This window comes from Elephas maximus, chromosome 1 (assembly GCF_024166365.1).
Source record: "Elephas maximus indicus isolate mEleMax1 chromosome 1, mEleMax1 primary haplotype, whole genome shotgun sequence".
Lineage (NCBI taxonomy): Eukaryota > Metazoa > Chordata > Mammalia > Proboscidea > Elephantidae > Elephas > Elephas maximus.
The window spans coordinates 172052915-172080248 of NC_064819.1; the positions used below are offsets into that span (position 1 = coordinate 172052915).

The 27334-nt window shown below is 40.3% G+C and overlaps 1 protein-coding gene across 1 annotated transcript in view; it reads left to right on the forward strand.

Annotated features, from left to right (window-relative positions):
- Positions 1 to 228: 228 nt before the first annotated feature.
- The window catches only part of CRYBG1 (crystallin beta-gamma domain containing 1), a 246296-nt gene continuing 219190 nt past the window's right edge, over positions 229 to 27334 (forward strand). The window contains exon 1 of the mRNA XM_049898281.1: positions 229 to 505. Within this exon, the coding sequence (XP_049754238.1) occupies positions 264 to 505 (242 nt within the window). The 5' untranslated portion in view covers positions 229 to 263. The remainder of the gene's footprint in view (positions 506 to 27334) is intronic.

The window sequence follows — 27334 nt, forward strand, 5'->3', positions numbered from 1 at the left end:
GAGCCGCCAAGCAGGCGACGGGGGCCGTGTCTGCCCTACTAGGGACTTGCGGAGCGCGCACCTCACCTGAACTCGCGCCCTGCGCCGCCAGTGCCGCGCGGGGGCGCTGTGTGGCTGTCGGGCTGCGGCGGCCGGCGCGCGGGCTCCGGCTCCTGTGCTGCTCGCAGTCGGCTCTGGGGTTGTACTCTAACCCTCTGCCGTCCCCTGCGAAGGGGCGGGGTCCGACGGCGCGCTGGGAAAGGCGGGCGAGACGGCGACCGGGTATGTTCTTCCACAAAGGCCGGGAGGCCGAAAGGGCAGCGTCCGAGAGGCCGGAGGAGGAGGCTGACGAGATGCCGCTGTCGCCGCCACCTCGTGGGGACTCCGGAGAGTTCAGTACGTCCAGGGCCCCCAAGAAGCACAGCACCTTCCACATCTGGCGCTCCAAGAAGAAGCAGCAGCCTCCACCGTCCGACTGTGGAGTGTTCATTCCGCACCCGCTTCCCGCGCCCCTTGGCGAGGGCAGGTAAACTCCTCGCTCCCAGCGCTCCAATCCCACCTTCTCCTCCTTAGGTCCTCTGTCTACTTCTGCCCCCTGACCCTGAGTCCCCTCCATGGTCAGTCCTACTAGATCCCGCTCGGTGAAAGCCCTGGGGTCCGCTTCCTGGGGTAGGAGCTCAACGGGGTCGCGAGGCGCTCAGTCCGGGCCACTGCAGGTGACCAGCTTTCTTGTGGCCTCTGGCTGTAACTGAGCACCTGGGAGAGACACTTGTGCCCACCCATGTGACCTTTATTTTGATTCTTTATGAAAGTAACGAATCTATTAGCTAACAAGAGCTGGAGGGTAGTGAAAGGTTATTACCGTAATGAATGATGATAGGAACTTTACCTTGGATTTATATAAGACTTTTGGAAATACTACTCTTATTGTGAAGACCTCCCAAAACTCTCACAGATGAAATACTTCCATTATCCTCTCATGATCAGAAGGGAGGAGGCCCATTTTACGAATGGAGAAACTGAAAAAGGATAAATGGCTTGTTTGAGGTATCATCAGTGGTAGAATTATGCAGCACCTACTTATTTCAAAGTCTAACTGCCATTGCGACTTTTTTCACGATTTTGTGATGGTTTTACTTTATATGTCGATGGAACCCTGGTGGTGCAGTTGTTATGAGCTATGACTGCTAACAAAAAGGTCAGCAGTTCGAATCCACCAGCAGCTGCTTGGAAACCTTGTGGGGAAGTTCTGCTTCATCCTGTAGGGTCGCTATGAGTCGGAATCGATTCAACCGCAACGGGTTATTCTATATGTATGTTCATTTTTACTATCTGAATTGACGTATTCATTTTGAACAGTAATCAATTTGAAGTAACAGCAAATTTATGTGGTTGGGGAGATGTGAAATGTTTTTAATGAAAGACACTTGACAATGTCCAGTAAATCCCTCTGCATGGTTTTTAAAAATACACCATGATGACAGTGAGGGCCAGAATAAAATTGTGGAAGATTTGCATTTTAAACACATTTTCCTTTTTATTTCTATAGAGCCTTAATATTGCCATCTATATTCATTCATTTAATCAAAAGAGTTATTGAGCACCAGGCAGTCAGCTAAGTGCTAAGTGTTGGAATATAAAACACCGAGAGTGATCTCTGTGCTCAAAGATTCTTAGTCTCTTGTACAGACCAGTCAACAGTGGGGCAAATGCTACCATAGATGTCAGCACAGATGAGAGCATCCAGGAGGCTTCCTGAGGAGAGCGACTGTGGCGGCTTAGTCAGACAGAAAGGGGAAGGAACAATATTTCCAGGCAGGAGTTGCACCATGAGCATCACCAACATTAGGAAAAGCATGTGTGGTACTTTCTGAGAAGCACAGTGGTTCAGGCAGTCAGAGTATGTGTGAAGGGGTGAGCAGAAGAGTGATAAGAGGGAAGGCATTTTTTTCTTATATTTTATCACCATAGTGGTAACAGAGCATATTTTAATCTATTCAAAGACTTACTATGCATAATTATGGATTGAAATTTCTAACAAAGTATGTTACTTGATGTATTAAATTTCTAATGAAATGCTACTAAATAACATTTAATATTTTTTTCTGTTACCTCAGTAAATATATGAAACACTTCCATAGTAGTTTTTCTTATCTGACCTAGTTCTGTTATTTCCTATCAAAATGCAGTAATATGCAGGTATAGATCATTTATTCAGGTGAAAATACATTTTAGACTAAAATTTTAAATAGGGGCTTTTGCTTCTCTGCTTGAATGAGCCTCTTGCATTTTAGTTCAGTCTTGAAGTACTCCTTTCTTTCAGAACTGTGATGAACTTTGTACTAACAAATGTTCTGAAGACTAAACGTACTGGTCTGTCTTTGGGATATTTTTCTAGTTAGATTATCTTTATAATATTTCATTTACTTCTGAGAGAACGTAGCTGTTTCTAAAGAGAGGACTAAAGCAATTAGGTTTCTAGTGGTTCTTGGCCAGTGTGGCTCTTTTGAGCCATCTGACCACATTCATTCATTTCTGTCCAAAACTGGAAGGTGGGGGAACTCGGCTGGGTATGTAGCTCTTACCATGGCCCTCTGCATAAGGAGGGACAGTCAGGCAGCCACACTTATTTGCTGGGCTCATATGATTAATATTATGGGCTTTCAGTCAGACAAAAATGAATTTATGCCTTGGCTATGTGACCTTGGGTATGTTTCTTCATCTATCTGAATCTCAGTTTCCTCATTTGTAAAATGGAGACAATAGTAATACTTACATTATAGAGCTGTTGTGAATATTAAATGAAAGCTTATGTTATTAAATGTAAAATCCTTTCCATACTTTGGGCACAAAGTAAAAACTCAGTAAATATAAAATAATGATCATCCTCATTATTTTAAAAGCAAAGGAGCTATGACAGAAGAAATGGAGTAATAGTGTTGGATGGAAAAAGGTGATTCTCTTCCTAGAATAGCTTACCATTCCAGTGATGGTTTGAAGTTTACTGATGTAAAATGTCTGTGCTGTGCAAATACTTGTGACTCTTGGTGTAGATGTTCTAAAAATCAATGCCTGTCACTTTTTTTTTTCTTTACATGAACTAATTTGAACATGGTTTCCTCTTTCCCCAAAATTCATCCTTTTTGCTTCTTTCAGCCTGGTTTTGGTAAACACATTAATATGATGTTATTTTTCATAGAAATAGAGTAGTTACTCTTCTGGGTCAGCCCTATCTGTTGCCATCAGACAGCCCAGTGATGTGCATAGAGAAGGCATGGCAAACTGTGAGCAGACTTTCCTTAGCTGCCATTAATGGCAATGTCATTTGTAAGGATTTTGACTAATACTCTATTTTGTAAACAATTTATTGAGAGAGTGGATTCTTTGCCTAGGTTCAAATGCCCAGTCTACTTAATGTAACACTCAGCTGTGTCATCCTCGGTAAGTTTTTAACCTCTCTGTGCTTCAGCTGGAATCCCTGGGGCATAGTGGTTAAGTGCTACAGCTGCTAACCAAGAGGTCGGCAGTTCAAATACGCCAGGTGCTCCTTGGAAACTCTATGGGGCAGTTCTGCGCTGTCCTATAGGGTGGCTATAAGTCAGAATCGACTCGACGGTAGTGAGTTTTGGGTGCCTCAGGTTCATCATCTCCAAAATGGAAATAATAAGTGGGTTGTTAAAAAATTAAATAAGCTAATGCATGTGAAGTACTCAGAACAGTGACTGGCACTTTGTGAGTGCCCAATAAATGTGAATTGTTTCTCTTACTCTTACTAATACTCTGCCTATACTTCCTTTTGGGTAGTAATTTTACTTTTTGCTGTATGATGGAAACGGTGCTTCCTTTTTATTTTCCCTATTTAAGGCACCCAGTGTTTTGATTAGAAATGAACTATTAGCTAAAAGTCAGTGCAGTGAATTAAAATGATCATCTTCACACTGAATTGAAACCCAAACCTAGACACAAATATTAATGTTCTCTGCTGCGCTGGAAATCGTGGGTAGGCCTTGTAATCCTCTGAAGATCAGCAGATTAGTTTCCGTCCAGGCTAAGTACAGCCAATGCCAGAAACAGAGCTTCTTCAGTGGGTGGGCGGACGCCTACCTTGGAGTCAGGATACTGGCTCGAGCTTCAGGGCTATAAACTTCCCTTAGCTTTTCTGTTCTTTAGTGAACCTTTCCTTTCTATAAAAGAAAAGCAACTTACTCCTTGTCTATATCTCTAGAATGTTGTGAGAATACCAAAAAAAAAACAAACAAAAACAACCCAACCCATTGCCTTTGATTCAATTCAGACTCATGGCAATCCCATGTGTTACAGAGTAGGACTGCTCCATAGGGCTTTCTTGACTGTAATCTTTACAGAGCAGGTCTCCAGGCCTTTCTTTTATGATGCCGCTGGGTGGGTTCTAACCACCAACCTTTAGGTTAGTAGCTGAACACAAACTCTTTACACGACCCAGGAATCAGAATTGTGAAGATAAACTATAGTTATTTGGAGGATTTTTTTTTTTTCTTCAGAGAAAGAACAATCATTTAAAATGTTTTATGGAAGCATTCTAGAACCATAAAGTGTTAGTCTTCGTGACTTAAAATTGATTCTGGTTTCTAGTCTTTTGTGACTGGTTTAGTGTTTGAAACTCTAAAAAGGTTTCATTATTTTCTAACACAAAGGACATAGCCAGATAAGTCTATTTTTGTTTTATTTACTGTTAAATCTAAACTGGTTGATATTGAGTTATTTCCCTTATTTAGCTTATGCCAAAGGAAAGACTTAAATTTTAGGTTTATTTCGTTTCACCACTGATAAACCAGGCATTTAAATTTTCGCTCTGTCACTACTAGCTATGAGCTCCTGGAGAAGTTACCACCTAATTTCAGTTTCATGATCTGTGACCTACCTCTTAGCGCTGTTTTGAGAATTACAAATATGTATTTAAAACGATTAACACCGTGCCTGGCAGGTAACAGGTGCTCAGTCAGTAGGAGCTCTGAGAGCATACTGCCGTGGAAAAAACATGGACTCTGGTGCTGAATGGACTCAGTTGCAAATCAGCCTCTGCCACTGGGATAAGCTTTTAACCTCTTTAAGCCTCAGTTTCCTCATCTATAAAATGGAAATGATAACATTTACCTTACAGGCTCTATAAGGGTTAGATATTGTACATGCAGAACATCTAGCACAGGGCCTGGACCAAAGCAGCTGCTCCGTAGATGAAAGCTGCTGGTAGCAGGGGGCTAGTGACACTGATGGTTACTCTAATTGTTCTTGTCTTTGTGGTAATGGTAGTAATTGTTCTTGTCTTTGTGGTAATGGTAGTAATTGTTCTTGTCTTTGTGGTAATGGTAGTAGCATTAGTAAATACACTTTTACTTTGTAAGTAGAGTCAAACATAATTTCAGAAGCTCAAAAGAAGATGCCACCAGATCTATCAACCCTTTAAGTACCTTCAGGTATCTGGAATGTTGTGAAGATGTTAATGTTAGTCCATAAAAGGGCAACCTTTTATGCATTCAGTGACAGAAAAGTCACTTAGGAACTGAGATAGACTTTATACTTGAAGTTAGAGGAGTCTCTCCAGAAGTGATTGTAGAGTCTGAATTTAGCGTAGGATAATTCTTTGCCACTTATCTGTGTCATGGGCTCACTTCAACACCCTCTATTTCTACACTTTCAGTCACAAAATTACAGTCCCCTCTCATGTAATTGAAACTTGTTATCTCAGCGGGTCTTTTAAAAAAAAGAACAAAAAACAAACCTGTTGCTGTCAACTCAATTCCGACTCATGGTGATCCTATAGGACAGAGTAGGGCTGTGCCATAGGGTTTCCAGAGAGCATCTGGTGGATTCAAACTGCTGACCGTTTGGTTAACAGCTGTAGCTCTTAACTACTACACCACCAGGGTTTTGTCTCTTAGGAGTATACTATTGATTGTTGCAACAGCTAAGTTCATTGACTCTTTATCTTTATTGTAGAATATGTTGAATATTCTTTTTGTAGAAAATGTGGTTTATAGTAAAAATCTTAGTACCCTACATCCTCAAAAAATTGTATAATCCAGTTCATTTCATTCCACTAAAATGGCGTATGCAGCTTTTGCATTCAATTGTGGATATTATAGTCACATTTAAAAGAAGTTACATCATGGATAGCTCACACACACACACACACACACACACACACACACACACACACACACACACAGAGTGCCTAGGTGGCGCAGTGGTTAAGAGCTTGCCTGGTAACCAACTGTCGGCAGTTCAAATCCAGCAGCGGCTTCTTGGAAACCCTATGGGGCAGTTCTACTCTGTCCTGTAGGGTCGCTATAGGGTTGCTATGAGTCAGAATTGACTTGACAGCAATGAGTTTGGTTTTTTTTGTTATATATATAACTTACATATCCCATTCGAATGCGTGAGTAATCAAAGGAGGGGGGACCACAGATTATCAGTGTTTAGGGCTCTCACATGCCTGAATCCGGCCCTAGCCTCATCAAAATACCGCTGTGGATTCAGGTATATGAGAAAGGAGTCTTTACACCAGAGTAAGCACTTGCTTGTGCTGTTTTTACAGCAAGCTGTGCCTTGGCTGGATTGGTCTGTTCGGTGGTAGTAAAACAATGACAGGGATCCCACATTGCACAGGATCATTTTGACAAAGAACCAGGAGACCCCAAGGACGTACAAGTGAGGCAGAGAAGCCAAAGTCCGTCCATGGTATTCCATCTTTTCACACCGACAAATTATAGACAAGACCCGTATAGGTTACACCCGTGGCTCATACAGAAAAACGAAACACGGAATTAACAAGCGCCTTTTGTTTTTTACCTTCCCATAAATGGCAATTAAATGAGTAAAAGTACTTTGCTGTTAGGCTTGGCAAAGTATTCTATGGTGATGAAAATTGGCTGCTGGCTGTATTTATTACTGCTGTGTGACATTTCAAGCCAGTGGCCCTAACTGAGTCTCATTCATTACAAGTTAGGATTATAGTATCCCAAAGATAGAATATCTACAGCTCAAATAAGAGATCTGGCCAACAGCTGTGTAAAGACACCATGCATAATATGCCTCTGAGTTTCTTTTTTCGCAATTAGTTAATAGGCAGTAGCATAAGTTCCTAATAGTTCTTTGGGTTCTCTAGTTAGATAGTTCTTTGTGTTATAATTGGAGTCAATGGACAAAATAATATGAATAAGATAAGAAAATAGCGGAAGAGTTTTGTTTATAATAGGAATTTCCGATCATGTCTGTGAAAACGTTCTTTCCTATCAAAATTTGATGGAAAGATACAGTTTAAAATACACCGTGTGGATCAGGCATTGTTCTGAGTGCTTTACAAATATTAACTCACTACGAGTAATTCATAACACCCCAAGAGTTGTTGCTGAATCTCTAAGAGGTGGGTACGTACTATTATTATTCCCATTTGAGGAAAATGAGGTGGGGGGGTAGATAATTGGACCATAATCACAGAGCTTTTAAGGTGCGGGACTTGGATTGCCCCCTAGGTTGTCTTGAGTCCTTTGGTTAATCACTGTGGTTATTGCTGCCTTCTTTATATTCCCAGAATAAGCATATTTAATCTCTAGATCTCATAAGCAGAAATTATATATAAGAAATTAAATGAATTTTTGGTATTAGACAATTTCTATGTTAACTAAAAAAAAAAAAACCTGTTGCCATCGAGTTGATTCTGACTCATAGCAACCCTGTAGGACAGAGTGGAGCTGCCCCACAGGGTTTCCAAGGAGGAGCTGGTAGATTTGAACTGCTGACTTTTTGGTTAGCAGCAATTCATAGAAATATAAGTACATCGAAATATTGGAAAAAAAAATATTTTAAAGCAGAAGTTCAAAAGTGTATGTTATAAATGAAAGTATAGTGTCTAGATCCTGAGTTCAGCATTTCTGCCCAAACTTTATCAGGAAATGGCATAACAAAGAGGGAGACTAGAGCCAGTTAGAATGCAAGGTCAGAGAAAAGTAGCCAAATAAAAAACACATAAACAAAAAACCTGGTTGTGGTTGAGTCCACTTCAACTCATGGCAACCCCATGTTTGTAACAATAAAACTATGTTCCATAGTTTTTAAAGGCTGATTTTTTGGATTTAGATTGCCTGGCCTTTCTTCCAAGGCACCTCTGGGTGGATTTGAACTGCCAGCCTTTCAGTTAGCAGTCAATAGCATTAACTGTTTGCACCACCCAGAATCTTAAAGTAGCTAGATAGGGAGCCCTTTAAATCTACACTTACTGCTTAGGCTGGGTGGGGATAGCAGAATCTCTCAAGTAGTTGCTCCAGCAGTTGAGGCTGAAAGCTGCCCCTTGCTGCTCTAACTTTAGGTCTCTAGAAACCCTGCTGCTTGGATCTTTGGTTTTACTTCTTGATTTGTCCTGGGGGATTCCCTGGCAACCAATACAAATCCCACTTACATTTACCTTATGCTTCACAAATTAAAAATCAGTGTTGATGTTTTATCCCATTTGAGGCTCACAGTAGCTCTGTGAAGTAAGCCCATACCCTCATTTTATAGATGAGGAAATTGAAGTCCAAAGAAGGTAATGCTAGACGGAAGAAGCAGGACTGAAACTCAGGTCTTGTGATGTCTAGTCAGCTGTTCTTTTGGGCACCTTGGATTGCAGACTGTACCACTCCACTCTTGCCCTATACTTGCCTTTGACATGAGCCCTACTGACTCATAGCTTTCTGATGACTTATTCCCCCTGGAAATCTTCTCCCTAGTTTCATAAACCAACACCTATGAGACTGTCTGATCCCTAGATTGAGTTATTCAGCCAGTGCACACACTATAGTCTTTTTCCTGGCATACTGAACACTTCCAGAGTTTCTGTTATAATTAGTATCTTACCCACTACCTTAAAAAAAATTCAAGTTTTCATTAAAAAGTAAAACTTTGATAAACCATATTATATAATGACAAAATGTCATTTAAAATTATAGGGTCTATCCATATTGCACCCATGCAATACGCCCTTTATGGGCTTAAAGCAGTGCTGGTGCTGTGACATGTAGGATATTTTATTTATGATTTGTCATTTTATTGTTTTTATAATGTTAATGGATTCACAAATATCCCAAGACAGCACAATTTGATTGTTTTTGCATCTGCTATGAGAAAAAGATATGGTAGTCGAAGCAAACTGTTGACTTTCACGTTGAAATACAGTATCTCCTTTATCATGTGTGTTATATTCAAACCTAAGACCTGGCCCTTTTCAAGTGTGTGAACTGGAGGCTCACCCAGGCATTGCCAGCCATTCTTGGCAGTACTACCTTGAAAATGTTGGCTTGCTTCCCTACTATTTAGCTTCCATGGACTAAGTGGTGGTTGTTATCTGCAAAATGAGAAAATGTAGTTACACCAAGGGTGGATTATAAAACTATTCTCTTTTAGTATTGGCTACCCAAAACAATTTTGTCTGTAGTGGATTCAGTTATCGATCAGGAGTCCTTCAGCGGAGCCCACTTTGGACTGAAACAAGAGCACTCATATTCCCATGTGTGTAAATAAACATGTTTAAACAAGCTAGTCTACAACTAGAATTTGGATTTTTTTTTTAAGATAATAAGAACAAAGCACAACTGAATATCTGGCATTTGTTTAAAATTTTGACTTCTACTGATTTGCATTTTGTGGTTGTCCTAATTTCACTCTGTAAGAAGTTTTGCATACTTTGACCTAGAAGTCTTAGTGGCTAGTCCGCTGTTGGCAATTAATTGTACCCTTCCCTGTTATTTCAATTTTATTAGAAGATCCCTTTTTTGCCTTGAAAATATTATGCTAAGTAAAAGAAGCTGGTCAAAAAGACACATATTATATGATTCCATTCATGTAAAATGCCCAGAATAGGAAAAGCTATAGAGACAGGATTAGTGGTTTTTTTTTAGGGCTAGAAGAGATGGAAAGATTAAAAAGTGATGCTAAAGGGTCTAGGGTTTCTTTTTGAGGTTTTGAAAATGTTCTAAAATTGGTTGAGGTGATGGTTGCACATATGTGAATATACTAAAAGCCATTGAACTGTACCCTTTAAATGAATAAATTGTGTGGTATGTAAATAATTTCTCAACAAAGCCTCCTCAAAGGAACAACCAATCTTGGGTGCAGGTGATACCTGTTGAAGATGCAGGGAGGATGTGCCTTCTTTATCTCGGAGAAGGCTGCCAGGAATTTATGCACCGCCTTCCTTTTTCACTACAGGATTTCTGGTTGCCCTTCTCTGTGTGTAGGTGTACACTGGCTACCATTCCACTAATTTACAAAGCCAGCAGAAGTTGCCAGAAGTTAAACAAAGAGGAGCCCAATTTATATCTTAATGCTACTCAGCAACTGATAAAGAGGAAAAGTGACAGCCAGTTGGGTTTGAGGATGTTTATTGAGGAAAACGAGCTTGGCAGGGGAAATAGAGGAGGAGAATTCTTTTCAGCCGGATAATTCCCAGCCTCTCCCTTATGACTTAAATAAATAAGGAACTTTTGTTAAGAGTAAGTAGGAGAGGGGCATGAATAATTAGTGAATACCTATTATGTGACAGTTGCTTTCATATTCAGTGTTGTTGTTAGGTGCCCTCGAGTCGGTTCCGACTCATAGCAATACTACGCACAACAGAACGAAACACTGCCCGGTCCTGCGCCATACTTACAATCCTTGTTATGCTTGAGCTCATTGTTGCAGCCACTGTGTCAATCCACTTTGTTGAGCGTCTTCCTCTTTTCCGCTGACCCTGTACTCTGCCAAGCATGATGTCCTCCTCCAGGGAATGATCGCTCCTGACAACATGTCCAAAGTATGTAAGATGCAGTCTTGCCATTCTTGCCTCTAAGGAGCATTCCGGCTGCACTTCTTCCGTGACAGATTTGTTCATTCTTTTGGCAGTCCATGCTATATTCAATATTCTTTGCCAACACCACAATTCAAAGGCGTCAACTCTTCTTCGGTCTTCCTTATTCATTGTCCAGCGTTCACGTGCATAGGAGGCGATTGAAAATACCATGACTTGGGTCAGGCGCACCTTAGTCTTCAGGGTGACATCTTTGCTCTTCAACACTTTGAAGAGGTCCTTTGCAGCAGATTTGCCCAGTGCAATGTGTCTTTTGATTTCTTGACTGCTGCTTCCATGGCTGTTGATCGTGGATTCAAGTAAAATGAAATCCTTGACAAATTCAGTCTTTTCTCCATTTTTCATGACATTGCTCCTTGGTCCAATTGTGAGGATTTTTGTTTTCTTTATGTTGTGGTGTAATCCACACTGAAGGCTGTGGTCTTTGATCTTCATTAGTAAGTGCTTCAAGTCCTCTTCACTTTTAGCAAGCAAGATTGTGTCATCTGCATAAGGCAGGTTGTTAATGAGCCTTCCTCCTTTCCTGATGCCCCATTCTTCATCATATAGTCCAGCTTCTTGGATTATTTGCTCAGCATACAGATTGAATAAAAAAAATATGGTGACAGAATACAACCCTGACGCACACCTTTCCTGACTTTAAACCAATCAGTATCCCCTTGTTCTGTCCAAACAACTGCCTCTTGATCTATGTAAAAGTTCCTCATGAGCACAATTAAGTGTTCTGGAATTCCCATTCTTCTCAGTGTTATCCATAGTTTGTTATGATCCACACAGTCGAATGCCTTCACGTAGTCAAAAAAACACAGATAAACATTCTTCTAGTATTCTCTGCTTTCAGCCAGGATCCATCTGACATCAGCAATGATATCCCTGGTTCCACGTCCTCTTCTGAAACTGGCTTGAATTTCTGGCAGTTCCCTGTCGATATACTGCTGTAGCCGTTTTTGAATGATCTTCAGCAGAATTTTGCTTGCGTGTGATATTAATGATATTGTTCTATAATTTCCACATGTGGTTGGATCACCTTTCTTGGGAAAAGGCATAAATATGGATCTCTTCCAGTCAGTTGGACAGGAAGCTGTCTTCCATATTTCTTGGCACAGACGAGTGAGCACCTCCAGCGCTGCATCTGTTTGTTGAAACATCTCAATTGATATTCCACTAATTCCTGGAGCCTTGTTTTTCACCAATGCCTTCAGAGCACCTTGGACTTCTTCCTTCAGTACCATCGGTTCCTGATCATATGCCATCTCTTGAAGTGGTTGAATACTGACTAATTCTTTTTAGTATAATGACTCTGTGTATTCCTTCCATCTTCTTTTGATGCTTCGTGCATCATTTAATATTTTCCCCATGGAATCCTTCACTATTGCAACTCGAGGCTTGAATTTTTTCTTCAGTTCTTTCAGCTTGAGAAACGCCGAGCGTGTTCTTCCCTTTTGGTTTTCTATCTCCAGCTCTTTGCACATGTCATTATAATACTTTACTTTGTCTTCTCGAGAGGCCCTTTGAAATCTTCTGTTCAGTTCTTTTACGTCATCAATTCTTCCTTTTGCTTTAGCTGCTCGATGCACAAGAGCAAGTTTCAGAGTCTCCTCTGACATCCATCTTGGTCTTTTCTTTCTTTCCTGTCTTTTCAGTGACCTCTTGATTTTTTTGTTGATGATGTCCTTGATGTCATTCCACAACTCGTCTGGTCTGCAGTCACTAGTGTTCAGTGAGTCAAATCTATTCTTTAGATGGTCTCTAGATTCAGGTGGGATATACTCAAGGTCATATTTTGGTTCTTGTGGACTTGCTCTGATTTTCTTCAGTTTCAGCTTGAACTTGCATATGAGCAATTGATGGTCTGTTCCACAGTTGGGCCCTGGCCTTGCTCTGACTGATGATATTGAGCTTTTCCATCGTCTCTTTCTACAGAGGTAGTCAATTTGATTTCTGTGTGTTCCATCTGGCGAGGTCCACGTGTATAGTCGCTGTTTATGTTGGTGAAAGAAGGTATTTGCAATGAAGGAGTCATTGGTCTTGCAAAATTCTATCATTCAATCTCCGGCGTTGTTGCTATCACCAAGGCCATATTTTCCAACTACTGATCCTTCTTTTTTGTTTCCAACTTTCGCATTCCAATCGCCAGTAATTACCAATGCATCTTGATTGCACGTTCGATCAATTTCAGACTGCAGCAGCTGATAAAAATCTTCTATTTCTTCATCTTTGGCCCTAGTGGTTGGTGCATATATTTGAATAATAGTCATATTAATTGGTCTTCCTTGTAGGTCTATGGATATTATCCTATCACTGACAGCGTTGTACTTCAGGATAGATCTTGAAACGTTCTTTTTGACGATGAATGCAACACCATTCCTCTTCGAGTTGTCATTCCCCAGCATAGTAGACTATATGATTGTCTTATTCAAAATGGCCAATACCAGTCCATTTCAGCTCACTAATGCCTAGGATATCGTGTCTGTCAGTTTGTTGTACTGTGGGGGCTTTTGTGTTGCTGTGATGCTGGAAGCTATGCCACTGGTATTCAGATACCAGCAGGGTCACCCATGGAGGACAGGTTTCAGCTGAGCTTCCATAGTAAGACAGACTAGGAAGAAGGATCCGGCAGTCTACTTCTGAAAAGCATTAGCCAATGAAAACCTTATGAATAGCAGTGGAACATTGTCTGATATAGTGCTGGAAGATGAGCCCCCGAGCTTGAAAGGCACTCAAAAGATGACTGGGGAAGAGCTGCCTCCTCAAAGTAGAGTTGGCCTTAATGATGTGGATGGAGTAAAGCTTTCAGGACCTTCACTTGCTAGTGAGGCACGACTCAAAATGAGAAGAAACAGCTGCAAACATCCATCAGATTCAGTATATCCCATTTAATCATTGTACTAGCTCGGCAAAGCAGTGATTCTATCCCCATAGACTTGAGAAAACAACCCAGGAGATGTAAAGTAGCTTGCCTAAGCTGATGTAGCTAGTAAATGACAGAGCAGTGTTTGAACCTAAGTCTTTCTGACCCCAAAGCTCATAAAATTTTCGCCACACTATGGGAAAACCAAAGCTCATCAAGCAAGGAGCTGTTAGAGAGTTCCTGTATGGGAGGTAGCTAACTGGAGAATAGAGGCATCTAGTAGAAATGTAGGTATCCATCTACTCTCAGAGATACCACCCTTTAAAAAACCAGGAAGGAAGCATTTCCCTGGTCCCATGTAGAGAAGGGGACTATCCAGGAATGAAGAGTTCATGTGCATTGGGAAGTCCATGGGGCACCCCTGTTTTCCTGGGAACCTCTGACTTGAGGCAGTTCTACTGAGAATCAGTGACTCAGTCGCTCAAGTGCTAACTAAACTTGTTGCACCTGATTTCCAATAACCTAAAAGCCACAAAGTCTTACTACCTGCTGCTGGGATGATTCACAGAGTATGTAAAGGAATCTAAGGTGAGAAATAACGTGGATTTCCCACTCTGTGTAAAGATTAATCACAGTCTCAAAAGAGGAAAGAAAATGCTGGTATAACCAACTCCACATTTATAGGTAATACTGTTGGCTTGAAAGAAGTAGATCTAGAAGGGCTTGATGTAAAAGGATTACGAAAATCCTTTAAATAAGCTTTGTCTTTATAGGAGCTAGTAATTTTGTCTTTAGTACCCATTACTCTCAAAATCTAATTTTAGTTTGACTTATGTATTTGAGCGGTTTAAAAATTACATTTCAAAATACTCCGTAATTTTGATGAATATCACTATATGCATAGAATTAATTCATATTAGGTCATAGAAAGGAATAAATTTCTTTTTCCACTATAAAAGATGGAAATTTTCTATGCTGTAGAGTTTAGATTTAATGTAGCTGTTTTAGGAGCTGTGGTGGTGCAGTGGTTAAAGCACTTGGCTGCTAATCAAAAGGTTGGCAGATTGAACTCACTAGCCATTCCGTGGGACAAAGATATGGCAGTCAGCTTCCATGAAGATCAAAGCCTTGGAAACCCTATGGGGCAGTTCTGCTCTGTCCTATAGGGTCACTAGGAGTCGGAATCAACTTGACAGCATTTGTGATTATTTAAAGCATAAATAATCATAGCCATTAATACAGTTCAGTTTCCAGAGTACAGCCAGGAATTTGCTACTTTATCTTAAACCACACTCTCTGCTAAGCTCTGCTTATTATAGACTTTCTCTAATTCTAAAAACAATTATCCAGTGATAATAGCAGTTGAAGCATCAGGTTTATTTCTTTATTTTATGACCCAAGTAACTGAGTAAAAGTATCTCTCAAAAGCAGTCTTAATTTTTTTTGAGACATTATGACCAGAGATTGGTATTGATATATGTCTGTCACACTCAGGAAGGTAAGTAAACGTGAAAGTGAATTTATTCATTAAACAGGTGTAATTCATTTATTAAACAAACATTCATGGATGCCTGCTGTGTGTGAGGCCCTGGTGTTTGGGCTGGAAAACCAGTTCAGGCTGTAGTATTGGGAAACTGAGTTCCACTTCCCTGACTTCCGGAGAAGTTGCAATATTCACTGTTAAAATAATGAAAAGTTACCACATTTACCATTACCGTAAGAAGAGAAAATATACAAACATGTACAAGACAGAGGCTGTGAGATACAGGAAATTAAGCCTCATAGAGGATGATGCTGTTAGTTGCCGTTGAGTCAGTTCCAACACATGACGACCCTGTGTGTGCAGTGTAGAACTGTTCCATAGGGTTTTCAAGGCTGTGGCCTTTCAGAAGCAGATCGCCAAGTCTGCCTTCCAAGATGCCTCTGAATGGGTTTGAACTGCTTTCAGCTAGTTGTCGAGCACATAATTGTTTGCATCACCCAGGAACTCTCATGGAGGATAGGGAATTTATAATTCTTGGCTCTCCACACTATTACTGCTAAAGGAATGCCAAAGAAAGCTTAATGTATGCGTATGCGTATGCGTATGCGTATGCGTATGCGTATGCGTATGCGTATGCGTATGCGTATGCGTATGCGTATGCGTATGCGTATGCGTATGCGTATGCGTATGCGTATGCGTATGCGTATGCGTATGCGTATGCGTATGCGTATGCGTATGCGTATGCGTATGCGTATGCGTATGCGTATGCGTATGCGTGTATACACATGATCCGGTTATATGTATAAAAATTCTTTGTATCTATAGGCATATTTCTAAGGAGGCTTTATGGCGCAGTGGTTAAGCACTCGGCTGCTAACTGAAAGGTCAGTGCTTTGAACCCACCAGCTGCTCCTTGGGAGAAAGATGTGGCAGTCTGCTTCCTTAAAGATTTACAGCCTTGGCAACTCTATGGGGCAGTTCTGCTCTGTCCTATAGGGTCGCTATCAGTCAGAATTGACTCGATGGCAATGGGTTTGGGTTTTTTATAGCCATATTTCTATCTGTATCTACAGATACAGACATACCTACATTCTATCACTAAGCACTTATATATGTACTTAGTGCTAGATTGCTTACATGGTAAATTAAGCATATGCTTATGACATCACCAAAGCAAGGATGAGAGAGAAAAAAAAAATCCAGACATGCCTGGAAGTTTTATGTTATTTCAGAATGTTAAAAATTTTGTTTTAGGGTTTAGGACTGTTTTTATTTTGAAAGACATAAAGGGGTGGGGAAGGCACGCTCTTTTCAGTGCTTAGAGTTTCTAAAGGTCATAACACAGACCTCTATACATACTTTACTCAAAGAGCTGCTGGGAGGAAAAGAAAAGTATGGGCACCAATAGAGAAATGTGCCCAGGTTTTTTTTTTCCCCCTGTATTCCGCATGTGAGTTGGATTTCAGGTCCGAAAGTATCACTTGATCTTCCTTGGGAAGTCCTGATTGGTTGATGTCACTTTTTAAACGTCTTGTTCAGTTCTGTGGAAGTGGTCAGACCAGTGAACATCCCAAGGCATTGTTCTTTTGTGATTGATATTGTTTCTATTTACTGATAGAGTCTACATTTGTCTTAGCTATTTTAGCAACCTCACCATGTAGTTACAATGATCCATAATCTCACCATCTATAGATAACACTATTAACATTCTATTCTTTTCTTATGCATATTTTCATATGCCCTAAAGATGAAATTATGAAGGCAGAAATTTAGGTGCCTTTTGTATCCTGTTTTGTTTTTCATTTAACGTTGTATTCTAAGCATTTTTCCACTTCGTTAACACAGGTAAGATAGTTTTCTTTATCATTCCCCTGTTGCTGGACATTTAGGTTCTTTCTAATTTTTTTATTATTATGATTAATGCTGTAGTGAACATCTTTGTGTGCAACCTTTGTCCACATTTTAGACCTCAGTCTCTGGATATTCTGAGTACACCTCTGGGTCCATACTCCACCCTACTCTGTGCCCCAGAGGCTGTGTTTATGGACCTCATGGACCAAGTTCTTTCGCCCTCTGGCTTCTGGGTAGGTTCAGCTAATGGAAGGCTTTGGAGGAGAGACGAGGAGCAGGAGGTCAGACTAGAGTCTGGTAGTGGCTTTGTTACTGTGCTGAAGGCCACAACCTTGGATGAATGGACCTCTGTTACAGCCCAGCTCTTGCTGGTTCCTGTACTAACTCCCTCCTCTAGCCTCTAGGTCTAAGGGTAGTAATGGTTTCCTGCTGTTGAAGGCCCTGGGCTGCTTCACCGTTCCTTACTGGTTTTCCCTAACCTGCCCACATCTTATAAATAGTCAATTCTTTAAATACTTTTTAATCACCTCTTTGTGTGTACCATCTGTTCCCTGCTCAGATCCTAACTGACATTATCTAAATGTAGGTGGTTTGCTCTTTTCATTATATCTTATCTTTGGGGCTTTGTACTAAAAAAAAAAATTTTTTTTTTTTTTTTTTTACAGATGGGTAAAACATAGTTCAGAGCTAGAGGCAGGAGTTAGATTAGTTCAAGTCTGAGCTAGTGTTAATGAAAAATGGGAATAGACTGAATTAAAGTACTCTATTTTTATAATAGAAACATGGAAACCCTGGTGGCATAGTGGTTAAGTGCTGTAGCTGTTAACCAAAAGGTCAGCGGTTTGAACCCAACAGGCACTTCTTGGAAACTCTATGGGGTAGGTCTGTTCTGTCCTATAGGGTCTCTATGAGTCGGAATCAACTTGACAGCAACAGGGTTTTTTTTCTTTTTTTAAAGAGAAATATAAGCAAATTTCTATTAAACAGAAAGAAGGGAGCAATGAATTCTGCATGCTGTGTGGACACCTGCACTTAAATGACCAGGGCGATACCTTCCCTTCCAGATGTTTCTAGTTCTTTTGTTTCATTTGGGTATCATTGGTTTAATTTGTTTCATTTTTGTTTTCATTGTGGGCTTTTGTAGCTAATCCCCTTGTTTTTTCTCCTGTTTTTGGAGAGCTTGCATATTCACATATACAGTTCTCTATATACAAGTATGTAACAGTATTCCCTCTTCATCCTCATGACCTCTTTCTTATAGAAAACACTCTCAGGTTTTTGTGAGCTGAGTGGATAACATGTTTTTGGCATTCCTCCATATATGGGCAATAACCTTCTTAGTCCTTAAAGGAAAACATAGCAAGCAGTTAATTCATTCTCTTTTACTTCGGTTCTAAAATTTTATAATTTTGCAGAACAAATGCCAAAGTAGTCAGCATGCTTACTAGGGGCTGTTAACGCTTTTAACAGATCTTTTAAAACAAATCATAATATCCTGTATGGTTACTGTGCAATCATTGGCAGAATTCCTGGCTGAAAGAGAGTACTGAGGCTTATGCATGGACTCAGTGGGTCACTCAGTAGTCCTTTTTTTCTGATCAATTTGATTTATTTTAGGAAATGTCTCTGTCGATCTGATATTCAGATTATATTTCATGTTGTTAGAAATATGAATTATTACAAGTGTATTTTGCCACAGGTATAAAATAAGGACTCTTGTGGTTGTTAGCTGCCATTGAGTCGATTTGGACTCGTGACGAACCATGCATGCAGCGTAGCACTGATCCATAGGGTTTTCAAGGCTGCATCTTTACGGAAGCAGATTTCCAGGCCTGTCTTTCGAGGCATCTCTGGGTGAGTTCAACTGCCAACCTTTGGCTAGTATTCAAGAACTTAACCATTTGCTCCACCCAGAACTCCAAAATAAGGTTAATTCATTTAAAATTCCATATGCAAAATTCCCACTGTTTACCAGTGACCACATATAGTGATGGGAGAAAACAAAAACACACTGGTGTAGAAACAAGAAGGCCTGGGTTTTAATCCTTGTTTCCTCATTTGCGAATTATGTGACTTTGGGCAAATTGCCCAAGCTCTTTTGTGCTTCAGGTTATTCATCAATAAAGTGGGGGTGATACCAACCTGCCTGCCCCCTCACCAGGCTGTTGTGGGGCTCCTTTGAAACGCAATGTGGAAGTGTGGTGAGAACGTGAGCCCCATACACACATAAGCTCCTTCCTTTGGCCCACCCCTTGGTTCTTACTACTTCTTTTCTAGAAGCCTTGTAAATTCTTTTCTCTTTTCTTGTGGTCTTTTCAGAAGCTAATGGACAGACTAGTAGTATCCTCTCCCCCACCACCACGCCTTCTTCTCTCTGGCCATTACTTCCCAACTTTTCAAACTCCTATGGGGTATCTCTGGAATTCTGGTCTGTAGCTGGTATGGGGGCACTCCCATCCATTTCCCTATACAGTACAAAGTCATGGGATGCAAGGAGAGGGCTCTGTGGATCCTGTTGCTGCTGCTCTGCGTGACTCCCTCCTTCTCGACCTTCTTCCCCGTTCACCTGTCTTCCACTGCCTAAACTGTCTGTGTGAATGACTACAGTCTTACATATATGCTGATAGTTCCCCTGACCCACTGTTACCAGGTTGTGTTCCTTGTCCAGTCACACATATTTTATAGGGGAAGCTCAAATGGACTTCCCACATCATCTGGAAAGGTAGTTAGGTTTGGTTGTCTCCATTTCACAGATTAGGCAATTGAGGCACAAAGTTGTTTAATGAGAGTCAGGATTATGTCCCAAGACTCCAGAATTTTAGCCAGTGCTCTCTCTGTGATTATTTTTTGCAATGTCCTTTTTCTTCTTCTTCCCTATTTTGTCTTAACATGGGTAAAGTTAATGGAGTAAAATGACGTTGAAGTAAAAGAGTAAATTGAAAAATATTTTATTAGTAAAATAAGATATTGATCTTTCCATTCTAATAGAGGATCACACTACTATTGAATATTAAAATTTAAACATAGTATCACTAAGAAAATTCTATATGTAGAAATAATGAATTTTTGTTAGTAACAAATGACTGTTGAATCCTCAGTTTGACTCTTACTTACTTGATGCAGTTATGAAAGACATTTATCTCTAGGGCATTTCCATGCTTGGAGTTTGATAACTGAAGACACTGCCCTGACTTGTAGGACTTCAGTGCTTCTAAATGAGCAAAACCCCAGAATTTGTTACCCCACCAGACACCTTACAGATTATAGCTGCCTATGTTCGGGTCCTAACATGCGTCTTCAGTTTTTGTCTTAAGTGAAATTTGAGTAGCATTGAATACTTGAAATATTAGGAAAAGCAAATATTGAAAAATTTCAACTATCCCTGAGAACCTATGATTTGAAAAGGTCTCTGTTTGAATTCTTCACAGATTCTGGAACCCAGCAGCCAGGGCTTTAAGCATGGGGCAGGAATCCAGAGCAGCTGAAATTCAAGTTGCCTGAGGCATCAGGGCTCGGTAGTGGGTCAGAGGGCTGGTGGACTAGCCACACTTAATGAGTTTGATGGTTTATTAGCACAGAGAGGAGAGTGTGATCAGATGATATTAGTGGTTTCTATCATAATCTTTTGGATTTATGTCATTTTGTACAGCAAAACCTGTAAGAGCTGGGACTTAAAGAGACTGCCTTGTTTTTCTGGGTCTCACAAGTTTTCTACCTTTGGCAGGGTACAGTCTTACCACTTTTCTATTGCTCATTTTAGTGGAAAATACTTGAGTTTTCCTTCTCTGACAGGTTTCTGCCTTACAGAGGCTCCAGCTTTCACAAGTTTTATTGTACCGATAATGTAAATGAAGTCAGAAAAGAAGATTATATAACAATAATTTGAGGAAAACTAAAAGAGGAATCAAAAAGCTTGTATCTGTATTCATTAGCTATGTTAATTCAATAAAAAATCACTTGTCTTTTCAGGGGCTTACTTTAGGGAATTAATTTCACTTCTTTGGAGCTCAACTATGAAAAATGAACCAGCAGAAGGATGAAATGATCTTTATCAATTCCTTTCTAGATTTTATATTCCATTTGTCTAGAGATTCCAACTGGTTGTTGGGAAGATTGAAGCACATTAACAAAGACAAGTGTGTCTCCAACATTTATATGCTAAACGCGTTGCCATCAAGTCGATTCTGACTCAGAGTCAATCCTAAATCCTAAATCGTATCCAGTGAAAGGCAGTTTTACTGTGGAAAGGTTCCCTGGGATATCAGATCCTATGACAGGACATCCCCTATGACAAGGAGTCAAATACAAGGGGGTGAGAAAGTGAGGCAGTAAAGAGAAGCAAGCCAGATACTGCTGTTGGTAACTGGAGGTTAATCCCCCTGGGAAGTTCTAGATGTCATGGTAGAACATGTGCCTTACAGCTGTACAATCCCTGGGGGAGAGAACTAGGGTATTAAAACATCAACTCCTGCCAGTCATTGATTGAGGGCTGCTCCTGCCTTGGGCAGTGTGAGCTGGTTGAAAGTCCAGCTGTCCTGAGCTACAATATCCTGAGGGGATATGGCCAGGTGCAAGTGTCTGCCATAATTTGGTTACAGCCGTATAGCCAGAGCAGTACACCCAATCTACTGCACTGTGTGTTTACCAACTGAAGGTAGATATGCACATGCGTCTAGAGGGACCAGCCACTAAGGGACATTGAAGCGGTACACCCGGAAGCAATGGGCAGTCCTCCTCAGCTGCGGGGATTTCCTGTCTGCTTCTAAATACAATGGCATGTGGCAGCCAGGGAGGGGCAGACTCCTAAGAGCCTAATTAGTCTTAGGTCTGGAAGCAAGCCGTAGACTTTGTGAAAAGGCCTGTCGATGGTACATAGAAATTGCAGGCCCCAGTTGTTGGCCACACCTGGAACACAGTACTTTAAAGGAAGTAGCAAACCCCCGGGGATGTTGTCTTCAAGATGCAAAGGATGAAACTACATGGGGAAGTGCTTCCTTTGATAAAAAAAAAAAAAATTTGGAAGAGAAAGTAAATTCTCTGATATGTTTTAAAGGCATATTAGAAGACAGGATTTTTAAAATCAGGTTCTGTGGAGAATCAAACGAGCTGTTAGCAGCATCCCTGATTGGTTTAGAAACATCTGGGCTTTGAAATGAAATGCTTGGTGTGAGTGTTAAATTTCTGTTCCTTCAGCATCACTCAAAGTTTTATGAAAAGTCTCTATTGCTTTCTAGGTGAAATTGGCATTTAAAAATCAATCTTCTTACCAATTGTTCTTTATAAAATGGAATAGGTATCATCTCTGTTAGAAATCTAGCCCCGTTTCATATTTTAATAATTTAGATTTTAATATTTATGTGAGCATTAAAATCTAAAGTGTTTGGAAATGGTTTCTACACAACTGGTACACTAGCTGGAAATTTTGATAATCCATGTAATTGTGATTACAGGGAGTCCCTGAATTATGACGGGGCTCTGTTCTGACGACTACTCTATCTGTTATAAGTCAGTTCTGACTTAAGTTGAATAGCTCTTTTTTTTTTTTAGTTTTCATTATTATTGCCTTTTATTATCAGTATCTTCATAAATCTGATCTTTATTTGTCTTTAGGAGTTGGAAACATTACATCTGAGAATAATAACATCAGTAAATTATGTGGCGCGTATTGTATGTAGTACATATTGCTGAAGATAAGATGTACAAAAAAAATAAAAAGGGTGATCATAAGTACGGTTCATTGTAACTTGAATACGTCATAAGTCAGGGACTACCTGTATTATAAAATAGCATTATTAACAATAACATAACATGGTGAATCATTTACCTTGAGTTAGCCACATTGCAAAGGAAAATTATAATTAAGGCATCATGGCTATATTACTATTAAGTAATCTATTTACTCTAAAATTATTGACGTCTAGGTAGAGTCAAGAAGCCTGCATTTTAATCAAACTCCTGAGGTAGTCTCCAAAGTTTAACAACTATACATCTAGCCCAGTTGGGATTAGGAAGCTGAAATTTAGAGAGGGTGTTCCCAAGGGCACCCAGCAGCCTGGTAGCAGAGCCGGGGCGTGAACCCGTGTCTCTAGAGTTTAGCGTTCATTTCTCTACATTTTGTGTACTCTTTTTGTAAATATTTGGACCCACATCCCAAACTTATCCTTCGCATAAGTAATCATAAGTAGTGGTTTACCACAGAACTAAATACAGCAGCTCTATGAAGTCTTGGTCCTTCAAGATATGTAAATATGTTTTTTTTTTTTTTTTTTCAGACTAGAATAATAAGAATAGTTTGGGGAGATTGGGCTTTCTACCCTTAAAGACCACAAAACAAAAAGTGTCGGTATGATGGAGCAGTCTCACTTCTAGGTGTATATTCTAGGGAAATAAGAGCAGTGACACAAGTAGGCACATGCATACCCATGTTCATTGCAGCCTTATTCACAGTAGCAAAAAGATGGCAACAACCTCAGTGTCCATCAACAGCTGAATGGATAAACAAACTGTGGTACATACATACAATGGAATACTATACAACAATAAAGAATAACGATGAGTCAGGGAAGCATCTTATAACATGGATGAATCTGGAGGACACTATGCTAAGGGATAAGTCAATCACAAAAGGACAAATATTGTATGATACTGCTTTTATAAGGAAACCCTGGTGGCGTAGTGGTTAAGAGCTACAGCTGCTAACCAAAAGGCTGGCAGTTCAGTTCCACCAGGTGCTCCTTGCAAACTGTATGGGGCAGTTCTACCCTGTCTTTATAGGGTTAGTATGAGTTGGAATTGACTTGACGGCAATGGGTTTATTTTGTTTTGTTTTTGTTTTAATGTCAAGAATAGCTTTACACACAGAAAGCAACATTCTTTAGTGGTTACCAGGGATAGGAGGGGTAGGGAGGGAGAATTACTTACTAGATAATAAAAAAACAGATACGTGTTAATTCTGGTGAAGGGAAAGACAATACACAATATGGGGGAGGTTAGCACAATGCGGCCAAAGTAAATGAAGACGCTGAGAGGTATCAAGAATAAAGGTCAACTATGGTAAATGTTATAATGTATACAGTTCTGCAACAACAGTAATGACAACCAAAACTTTGTGAATGGTTATGTAGGTAAATATGTATGCTTTTTATATAGGTACAGGAGTGCGTATGGGAGTACATGTGCATGCATATGTAGGTGTAGATGTGGCAGTTTGTATATACATATTTGTATGTACTACGTATGTATATGTATATATAATAGAGCACGTGGGGGGCGCAGTTAAGGAAACTTCCTAGGCATGTCCAAATATCTCATGGAACCAAGTTACTGGGTTTGAAGTCTCAGGACCATAGTCTCGGGGGACATCTTGGTCAATTGACATAGCATAGTTTATAAAGATAATGCTCTTCATCTTAGCTTGGTGAGTAGAGTCTGGGGTCTTAAAAGTTTGTGAACGGCCCTCTAAGATACAACTATTGGTCTCCTCCCCTTGGGAGCAAAGCAGAGTGAAGGAAACCAAAGATTCAAAGAAATAATTAGTTCACAGGACTAATACTAATTAATGGCCCACACAGACCACAGCCCCCTCTGGCCTGAGACCGGAAGAACTAGATGGTGCCCCGGCCTCTAGTACTGACTGCTCTGACCAGGGACACAATAGAAGGTCCTGATTAGAATGGGATAAAAATGTAGAACAGTGCTCAAATTCATAAAAAGACCAGACTTACTGAATTGATAGAGACTGTAGGAAACCTGAGACTATTGCCCTAAGACATCCTTTTAATCTGGAACTAAAGCTACACCCAGAGGTCACCTTTCAGCCAAATAATAGATTAGCCTACAGAATAAACAGTAACACCCATGAGGAAAGTTATTTTCAGAGCAATCAGCTATAGGAGACCAACTGGGCAACATTTACCCAAAAGCAAAGATGAAAAGTCAAGGAAGGGCAGGGAACCTGGACAGATGGAAATGGGGAAATTACTGACACATTGTGGGGATAGTGACCAATGCCACGAAACAATTTGTGTATGATTTGTTGAATGGGAAACAAATTTGCTGTGTAGATTTTCACCTACACCACAATAAAATGTTCAAAAATAATTTTTTTTAAGTGTTGATATGAATGGATTTCTAACAAGGCTCTGGTATAAATGCATCATATGGCTGATCACACGTTTTTTTCCTCTGATCACTTCTTTATTTCCACATCTATTGTTCTTATTTGGCAAGCTTGCCACAGATAACTTCCTCCTGCAGGTTTTCTTGTTCAAGTTATTATGTGTTCCAACCAGTGAATACAATACTTACTGCCACATAGTCATAACTATCTGGGCTGGTGAGTTTGTGTGATTAATACATGGAGCAAGGGAAGCCATAATTGTGGGTCTCATCCCTGTATGTGGTCAGTCAGCTTTGCACAAAATGCTTCCTTGGTCATAAACTGCATTTCTAACCAGCCACGTCTTCCTGCAGATGTGCACTGTTGCAGCTCAGTACAGCACATCACCTCTGTTGAGGAAGCAACTTGCAGGGCACCTCCCGTTGAAGGTGGTTCAGTGTCACTATCTTATCTAGTGCTGCTATAACAGAAATATCAACAAACAGAAATCTATTTTCTCACAGTTAAGGAGGCTTGAAGTCCGAATTCAGGGTGCCTGCTCTCGGGGAAGGCTTTCTCTGTCTGTCGGCTCTGGAGGAAGGTCCTTGTCTCTTCTGAGCTTCTGCTTCTGGGCAGTCTTCATGGGGCTTGGCATCTCTCTATCTCTCTTGCCCCTCTCTGCTTGACTCTCTACACCTAATTAGGCTTTTTTTTTTTTTTAATATCTCAAAGATGACTGGTTTAAAACACATCATACACTGACTTGGCCTCTTAGCATAACAAAGAAAACTCATTCCCAAATAGGATTATAGCCACATTATGACCTACTTATTCTTGTTACCTCTCTTAATCTTAAAAGGATTTCAAGTGTACTTTCAAGATTTAGCTAAGGTAACAAGAATAAAAAGGAAAGGAAGAGAGGAGACAAAAGCAGATCTATTGTCACTTAATTCCAAGTTTACTTTATTAATGTCAAATCAAGTCTATTTCAAAATCAGCCCTGTGACAACTCTGCCTCCTTTAAAGAAGAGGGACTCAGGTACCCTGTGAGAGGCCCCTAGAGGGAGAGTGGGTCACAGAGGTTTACCAGGAGACTTTGGAGCCCTGGTGGCGCAGTGGTTAAGAGCTTGGCTATTAACCAAAAGGTTGGCAGTTCAAATCCATCAGCAGCTCCTGGGAAACTCTATGGGGCTGCTCTACTCCGTCCTACAGGGTCGCTATGAGTCAGAATCAACTCGACAGCAATGGGTTTAGTTTTTGTTTTTTTTTTTTAACCAGGGGATGAAGTAGCATGACTTATAGATGTGATAAAACAAGAAAGGAAAGACAAGTGTGGGATACAACTGCTGACCTTTTGGTTAGCAGCCAAGTTCTTAACCACTTCGCTACAAGGCTCCAAGTTAATAAGGAATAAGGCCAAGCCAGCTGACCAAAACGACCATCCCACTAGTAGGCTGTAATTGTGTGCCATAGAGTTGATTCCTACTCATGGGAACCCTGTAGGATAGAGTGAAACTGCACCATAGGATCTCCTAGGCTGTACCTTGGAAACATTATGGGGCAGTTCTACTCTGTCCTATAGGGTCTCTATGAGTTGGAATTGACTCAGGGACAGTGGATTTCAACGGGTAATCTTTATAGGAGTAGATTACCATGGAGCTGCTGGCGGGTTAGAACCACCAGCCTTTTGGTTAGCAGGCGAATGCTTAACCATTGCACCGCTAGTATGACTGAGTCACAAATTTGGCTCTAAGTTTTTTAACACTCAGTAAAATGGGAAATGGTGTGAGTTGTACAACTCAGTCCTTAAGATAAACACAGACCCATCCTGAGAATTACAACACTTCTTTGTACTCAGATCAGAAGAATTCTCCCTGATGCGTCCTCATAAAACAAGTTCTATGGAACAATACTATTGACAATTTCTTAAAATGGACTGAACAACACACTTCTTGGGGATATTTCTTATAGCACCTAACACAGACTTGGAATATAAATCAGTTAAAGCAATTCTGTAGGAAGTCAAAGCAATGCAATCTAGGAACTAAATTATGAGTTAATAAAATGGCAATATGCAATTGCAGGAATTTATAGAACATGTTGAATTATCAGAATTTCCACACACAGATTATCATTAGAATTGGAAAATACTTCTAACTCATTCTGAATGGAAAGAAACATTTTTTATATAAATACAGGGAGAAATAAGGA